The 8,747-nt window shown below is 33.3% G+C and overlaps 1 protein-coding gene across 5 annotated transcripts in view; it reads left to right on the top strand.

Moving 5' to 3' along the window:
• Positions 1-8,747, top strand: part of RAP1GDS1 (Rap1 GTPase-GDP dissociation stimulator 1) — a 133,054-nt gene that overhangs the window by 30,734 nt on the left and 93,573 nt on the right. For 3 of the 5 annotated variants that reach the window (XM_016166709.2, XM_016166708.2, XM_016166706.2), the window contains exon 2: positions 4-114. In XM_016166709.2, coding sequence (XP_016022195.1) covers positions 4-114 — 111 coding nt within the window. The remainder of the gene's footprint in view (positions 1-3; positions 115-8,747) is intronic. The other 2 variants (XM_016166710.2, XM_016166707.2) reach the window with 1 other exon arrangement.

The following is an 8,747-nucleotide window of genomic DNA, read 5'->3' as shown; positions in this document are numbered from 1 at the left end:
AAGCAGATAATCTCAGTGATACCTTGAAGAAGCTGAAAATAACAGCTGTGGACAGAACCGAAGATAGTTTAGAAGGATGCTTGGATTGTCTGCTTCAGGCCCTGGCTCAAAATAGTAAGTTTCATTGTTTACTCAGATGACAAACAACAAAACAGCAGTCATTCATAAATTGGTATTTAATTTATCACATAACTTGCATTCACCTTAACTTGAATTCTTTTTAATCCAGTTCCTGAATACTGAGGTGGTTTCACATGTTCCACCAGCCTGCCCCAGGCATCCCCGCCTACAAGGTACTGAAAGCCAAGATGATAGGCAAGAGAGAGGAGGACTTGATTGGCAGTGATGACATTCATACCAGTCCCAGAGAGAGGCAATTATTTAATTTCTAACAGATAAGCATCATAGTTGTTTTTCTTAACACCAATTTAAAAAAAGACTGTGCTGTGTGTTTATTTGTGATGAAACTAGAAAGGAGAAATAGAGGGAAACTTCCATGTAAATTTTTTTTTCTGGGATCTTAGGGCTACCTTTTTAATAATTTTACTTTCAAATAATGTGCATGCTTAGATTTAATTGGAAAGAACTGTTAGCAGTCATCCAAAAATCCCTTAAAGTGAAAGTGAGACTTGCCTTTGGTGGTATAGTAAATAATACTATAGGTAAAATTATACAATTCTTCATTGACAAACACATCATATCAAATTTCTATTCATTAATTTCTGTATTATCACATCGAATAGATGGATACAGAATGATTTAAATTTGTTCTCTTAATTCCGCTTGGTCTTGCTATGGTTTACTGTACTTGTTTTTATTACTCTGTCATCTATCCTGGGACTAATTGTAGCTGACAGTTAAGGAGAAAGTATATGTTAGAAGTTTTAATTCCAAGCACTCAGAAATGTATGTTATTTCTTTTTTTATTTTTCAGTAAACTGATTAGAAAATCTAAAATGATTGTATTATTCATCAAAAAGCAGATTTTACAGCTAGCTTTAAAAATTCTTTTTAGTAATTCTTTTGTCTTTGAGATTATTATAACTGATGAACTATTTAATTTTTAAGATAATAGAAAGCTTGTTTAAAACAATTAATTCAGTAAGTGCATCTGGATAAAGCTCACAATGGTAAAGAAAAAGAATAGGAGAGTTTTTGAGGCTGTGTTATTTGTTGTAGCAGACACTCATGGTTATGTAAGTCTAAAAATTAAATTAAATTAAAATTAAATTTCTTAGTCTTAACTTTTCAGTAGCCCTATTTGGCTGGTTACTCCCTTACTGAGATCACAGATATAAACCATTTCCATTAACACAAAGTTCTACAATAGTGCTATCCAAAATATAGGCAAATTTACATCATAATGTAATTAGCTAAGTAAATTGAGTAGCTCGGGTCAATTTTTTGAAGGGTTGTTTTATTGTAACCTTTTGTTTTTAATAGTCCAGTTTTTTCTCTGTTTAGAAAAAGTTAGAATTTCCTAAATGGATCATTTATGTAGGAACTGAAAGACATGGAGGCTATATCCTTGGTTTTATGTAGAAAGACTGGTAGACAAAGAAGAGACATGAAAAAAAGAAGCAAAAGTTTATAACATCTTCAAGAATAGATTCAAGAAATATTAACAAGTATATAACTATTGGATTAAATTTCAGACCCACTGCCAACTTATTCATTAAATTCATTTATCTAAAATAGTCTTGGGGACGGCTCCATAGTGTAGTGGTTAGCACATCTGCTTTACATGCAGAAGGTCCTGGGTTCGCACCCTAGGTGGAGCCACGGACCATACCCCATACCCCGGGTGCTCCAGGCCCCAGGGTGTCCCTGGGTGCATGCAGGGCATGTGGGAGGAGATGCCCCGCCTTCAGAGATCTAGTTCTTAAGGGGAAATAGCAACATTCATAGGTCAGGGGTGGAAGTGGGAGGAGGGGAGGACTCAAGTGGGAAGGAAAAAAAAAAAAAGAAAATGGTCTTGAAATTATATATAATGAAATATTAAGACCAAGGTGTTTATAAAAACACTAAACTCTACAATTATAACTATTGACTCCCCGAGAAAGGAACAAAAGGAATATGTCTTTTTAAGAATCTATATAAAAATTTGTGTCCTCACATCTAAGACTATTGACACAAAAGAATTTGACATAGAAGAGGGAGTTCATGCAGCTAGCTGTCCATTCTTTGACTTAAGAGTGATATTTATCATTGATCAAGCAACTATTCTGTATTCAGCACTGGACTTGGGACTATATCTGTTTTTTAATCATTCCTGTAGCCCATGAGGAGGTACTGTCATCACCATTTAAAGTATAAGGAAACAGACCCTATAATGTTACTTGATCCATAGAATCAGAATTTGGATTTAAACTCTTAGTTTACAAAATAAAAAATTACATTTTGAGTAAAGTCTAGCTTTTTTCTAAGTTTATAGAATGTGAAAATGTTTCCAGGGGCTAGGTTTTAATATTGGGTCTTAAAATTTTTTCTTTTTCTTTAAAATGGGTTTAAATTGTTAATATTAAAGAGGAGGATGATATATAAACCTTTTTTTCCCTTGAGCTATATAAACTGATATATTTACTTTATAGGTATTTATTGGTATGAGTATTATTGGCATAAAATTAGCACCTGGTTTTTAAACAAGAAAAATACCAGTAAAATATTTATTTTCTACATTTCATCTTCCCTGGATAAAGTGATTGTTCCATTGCTACTTCTGTCCTCTTAAAGGTAAAATTATAAAACATCTAACTTAGGTGAATTTGTACTGGCTTTTTTTTTTACGCAGAGACCTCTAGTTTCATAATTCTTCCTTAATGTCAGGTGTTTTAACTAAAAATATCACTGTTCGCACCAAATTGCACATGATGAAGAAATAATGACGTCTCCATTCCACACATATGTAAGATGATAATGCGTATAATGGGAATCTAAATTTAAAGTTTTATTTTATACTTTACTAACCTGTCTTCAGAAAGGACATTTCTGAAAGGAAATAATGCTTTTAAAATTCTTACACTGAGAATTTAATATATTTGAATTATACATTCCAAATAATTATTATTTGAAATTAGAATTTTTACTTTGATGTATGAGTTCAGAGTATTTTTTTTTGTTACATTAAATATAGTATATGTGTCAGAATCTTAAAAGATAGATAGAAAATTTGAATACTTAATAGATTTTGTGGAAAACATTTTGTTTAAGCAAGTATTTTGTGTAAATTTCTGATCGCAATTAATATTGAAGCATTCATTTACTCACATCTATACCTCAGATCTCAGCTTTAAAATGTTTTTAGTAAACATATGAAGGCCACTGACTAAGAAATCAGCCTCTGTTTATTCTGGTCTCTCTTTTGATTCGGAGAATAATTAGGAGACTCTCAGTAAAAACTTGGTTGAATTGTGGTATGGTTACGCGCACACATATTTGACAGTTTAAAACAATATGCCACCTATTTTCATCTCTAAACATTAAATAAGACAGAAATTGTCTTTAGAGAGTATAACATCTAAATCACCTTGCAAGATAAACAACTAGCATAAATCAAAGGCCCACAGACAAGAAAAATTAACAGTTCATTCATTGTAAAACTTCTATTTTATCAGAGCACAGAGACCATGTTACATTGCTGAAGGAACCCCAAAACAAAGCCAGCAAGATCACCAATGCAGCTTTTCCTCCAGGATTAGGCTTTTTTCCTCTGTCTCATTGCCTCACTTACCTTTGTACTTTAACTTTGTTTAGTTAATTGCCTGATGACAATTCTTGTTTCGTACAAAGGTCACATAATTGTCTATTTTCTATAGAACAGCTTTGTGAGAGAACACATATACTTCTCTTTAAAGAAAAAAATATTTAGTATCTAGTCCCACATTCCTAACCTTAGACCATAATACTCATCTACCTGTTGAATTCTTAGGTTATTTCTTAGACCTTGTTCTTGTTCTTTTTTTCTTTTAGGCAAGGCAACCTTTGGTTGACCTCACAGATTGCAAGGACCTTGTCAGTTTACAATCTCTTATTTTTTTATTTTTTACGCCTGTAGTACCTGGTCTTCCTAGGTGGTCTCCCATCTAAGTACTAACCAGGCTCAATCCAGCTTATCTTCCAAGTTCAGAAGGGATCAGGCTTGTTCAGGGTAGCATGGCCGTAGATAGACCTTGTTCTTTATTTTATTCATTATATTGATTTTTGGCTCCCTTCTAGGCTGTAATTCTTTTTCTTTAATTTTTATTTTATATTAGTTTCAGGTATAAAGTACATTAGACATTTATTTACTTTATGAAGTGATCTCCCCAATTACTTTAGCACCCATCTGGCTGTACACATAGCCATTACAATACTATTGATTACATTCCCTATGCTGTACTCTACGTCCCCATGATTCTTTTGTAACTTCTAATGTGTAGTTTGTCATCCCTTCGCCTTTTTCACTCAGCCTCCCCAAACCCCTCCCCTGGCAATCACCAGATTGTCCTCTCTATCTGTGAGTCTGTTTTCATTTAGTTTGTTCCTTTTGTTCTTTAGGATCTGCATATAAGTGAAATCATATATTTATCATCCTGTGTCTGACTTATTTCACTCAGCATAACACCCTCAAGGTCCATCTATGTCGTTGCAAATGGTAGGATTGGTAGGATTTCTTTCTTTTTCTTTTTTGGTGGCTGAGTGATAATCCATTGTATATATGTACTATCCCTTCTTTATCCAATCATCTGTTGATGGACATTTAAGTTGTTTCTATATACTGGCTATTATAAATAGTGCTGCCATGAACATAGGGATGCATAGATCTTTACGAATTAGTGTTTTGGTTTTCTTTGGATACATACCCAGAAGTGCAATTACTGGGTCAAAAGGTAGTTCTGTTTTCAATTTTTTGAGGATTAGTAGCTGTATCATTTTGCGGTCCCACCAACAGTATATGAAGGTTCTCTTTTTTCCACATTCTCACCAATACTCGTTTTTTGATTTATTGATGATAGTCAGTCTGACAGGTGTGAGCTGATGATTTCCCATGGTGAGCTGATATCTCATTGTGGTTTTGATTTGCATTTCTCTGATGATTAGTGATCTTGAGTATCTTTTCATATGTCTACCGGCCATCTGTATTTCCTCTTTGAAGAAATACCTATTCAGGCCTTCTTAGGCTATAATACTGAGCATACCAAATTACATGTACAAGCTGCTAATGTAGGTTATTTTTTGAACTTTCTGTTATTTACTTTTAGTCTGCTTTATGCTTTAATATTTCTGAACAGACTTATCATCAGGGAACCAAAATTATTTCTTAAGTAAGGGACTTTGAAACTTATCAGCTGTCTTTCAAAAGCCATGTTAAACCTGCAATCACTGAGTATGAAAGATTGCTGCTGTTTTAGTGGAAATGCAAAATTGTTTTACTTAATCCTTTCATAGTAAAGCCTAGATTTCACTTTTTTACCTTAAGTTATCAAATGCACCATAGGATTAATACGTTTCCTTTGCAAGCTGAATTTGTTATGTTCTTGACTTCCTTCAGATATTTTTTTTTATCATGTGGCTCTTTTAGTTATCGTGTTTATTGTCCATGAGGGAGTAGGACTGGTGCTAATCATAAATTACCAAAGGTTCAGTTTTTACTAATCAAATATAATATTTGAAAAATAGCGGAGGCTCGACTAAACTAGGGAAATGGTCAGATAAGAAAAACATTTACAATTCTTGACAAATTGAGACTCCCAGATTGCCATAGAATAATGGCATCCGCTGAGACCTATTTTTTTTCCCCTACATACTTTAAAAATTCATACCAAACATCAAGAGATCATATAAAACCAACTAACCATAACCTATTCCTTCAGCATACCTAGAAGAGAAATAAATATACAAATCTAGCTAACTCAGCTTCAGAGCCCATTGTAAAGAGTGTTCAGTGAAGACTACAGAGACTTAACATTTACAAGGTGAGAGGGGAATGGGTTGAACTAGGAGCCCCGGAGTGATAGTACACAATTAAAATTGCTTTTAGAAAGAAAAAGTTCTACTTTGGTGGGAAAATATTAAAATTTGTTCTTAGATTCTGTTAGAGCCTTGGCTATTAGAAAGTCAAAAGGAGGGAACTTAAAAAGTACACAGGACCCTAGGCTACAGATCTGGAGAGTGCTTGTTTGAGGAAGAACTTGTTCTTTCTTATAGACTTCATGGTGAAGAGAAAGAATGAAGCAAGAGGGGAAAATTAAGTGTTCTATAGAAATAAGAAAAATACAAAATTAGACGATGCACTAATAACCCCCTTTGATTTAAGTTCAAAAGAGGGAGCTTTTGAACTTAGAAAACTAGATATTCATCCCAAATATTTACTTTTACTGCATACAGCATTTATCGCTAGTTAAGAAAAATAAAAACTATGTACTGAATAGGAAATTGCAGATAATATGTACACACACAGGTGCTACAAGGAACAAACCGAAAAATAAGAATCACAACATTTTAACTATAAAAAATTTTCCTCTAAACCGAACACAAAGCAGTTATCAGTAACAGAACATCATGACCTATATTAAGCATCCTTAAGCCTTTGCAGATATGAAAAGAAAAAGCCCTCAAGTAAGAAATTCAGAAACTTGGAACTCAAGTGGATAAATACTAGAAAGATGTGAACTAAGAGTTGACTAGAAGAAAATGAAGAAAAAGACAGAATCAATTTAGAAATTAAGACTAAATTACAAGGTGCCAAGGAGGAATAGAGGTGACTAAAAATTTTAGAAGGAGCATTGAGAAAAGTGGGCAGAAGAATGAAGAGAAAGGATCAGAAAAGAAAATGATTGATATAGATAATAGGCAAAAAAGAACAAACATGCATGCAATTGGAGTCCTTTAGGAGAAAGAAAAAAAAAGCAAACACAATGAAACAGCTAAAACATGTTTAAAACTGTGAACTTCTTGGAAGTAAAGAAAGCCAGAATCTATATGTTGAAAGAGTACGTCATGTACTTGTGAAAAATGACTTGGAACTGTCAATTCAAAGACATAATCTGGTAAAACTTTTAGGTTTAAAGGTAAAAGTAAATACAAAGGAAAAATTCTCAGGGTCTCTATGCAAAAAGATCAAGTTATTTAAAAAGAAAATCAGATTGTCATCAGACTTCTCAACAGCAATATACAAAGCAATTCAGTATTGGAGCAGTATTTTCAGAAAACTTGATAATAAGAATTTCATTTTGAGCCAAGGTGCTCAAAGTATCAAGACTATAAAAAATACTGTTAAACTTGGAGGAACCCAGGGAACACTATACTCATTAGCCTTCCAGAGAAGTCTTCCAAACTTGTGCTGTCCAATATAGCATCCATTCTCTGACATATTGAACATTTGAAATGAGACTAGTCTGAATTTAGGTACACTGTAAGTATAAAATACATACTAGCTTTTGAAGACTTAGTACCAGAAAAGGTAATATATCTCATTAACAGTTTTTAAAATATTAATTACATATGGAATCTCATTTTTTAATCTCATTTTAAAAATTTTGTAAAATATTTATAAGTACTTGATTTCTATTGCAGATTTATAGGCCATTATTTCTTGAATTGTGGGTGGTAGTTCATCAAAGAAGTTTAAGAGCTGAGCCAGCCAGTATAATAGGATGGAAAGTGCAGCCTAGAAACAAAATCATCAGCAGCAATAAAATGTAATTGGGTTATTCAGTTTAGGAGAGAACATTTAAAAAAGAAAACATAATAAACCTTAAGTTTATTATTCTAGGGTTAGATTCTAAGGAAGAGGTAGCATTTTGGCTCCAAGATATGTTAGTGTGCTTAGTCGAAAGCAGAAAGGAGTGTATGTTCTAATATGTTTATATCTAGGAGTTTGTAGAAAAAGGATCACAGAAAGGTTTGATTGAATCAAATTGGAAAAATGAGAAACGCCATCTTTAAACCTTTCACAGGCCATGAGATTAATAACAGAAGCAAGGTATAACCGTGATACTGGGTGCCGTTTACCCTCTGATATGCATTTAAGCACTATACTTCATAAGGACGAAAAATAAATAAAGCTCTCATATGTACAATCTTCAGAAAGAGATGAGCCTCCATTAGTATTTGTAGTTTGTGATTGAAGCATTGGCAGAGAATCTGGGTTTTCTAACATTAGATAATAAATGTTACTATTTTTGCTTAAGTTTGCTAAATTTGAAAAACTTATGTTCCTAAGATAGAGGAAAGTATGTTAAGAGAAATGTGAATTGAAGTGATGATATATACCAAATATATACTGAAAAAGATTTGCCGTCCTCAATATTTACAGTACCAGTACTGACTTACTATCATCACTAAGGACTTCACTTTAAGTTATTGCTGAGGGAGAGGTGAAAGATTCATGTTGCTGTGGTTTCCTAACATTCTTTTTCAACAGGGGTCCACGTAACTCGACCTCTAAAGCTAGCAGCGGTTCTTCTGCAGCCAGTTACTTGATTGATGTTAACTGGTTTTCTGATCTAGTAAGCACACTAACCCAGCATCCTGAATGTGCCCAAGATACAAGGCTTGTAAAGTGGACTTTTAATTGGTGTAACGAATTGAAGATGACTCAGTATCTGAATGAGAATTACATATTTTCAACAGAAATGTATAGTTTAATATTTAAAGGAAAATCTCATAAATAATAGATTACTTAAAGTATTTTCAGTGTCTTCACTGTGATATGACCTGATATTAAAGGTATGGGCAATACCATACTCCCTTTTATCCTTCATAGC

This window comes from Rousettus aegyptiacus, unplaced genomic scaffold (genome assembly GCF_014176215.1).
Source record: "Rousettus aegyptiacus isolate mRouAeg1 unplaced genomic scaffold, mRouAeg1.p scaffold_m13_p_10, whole genome shotgun sequence".
Taxonomy (NCBI): Eukaryota; Metazoa; Chordata; class Mammalia; order Chiroptera; family Pteropodidae; genus Rousettus; species Rousettus aegyptiacus.
Note: the sequence above shows the minus strand (reverse complement) of the source record. Positions and strands in the feature narration are given on the sequence as shown.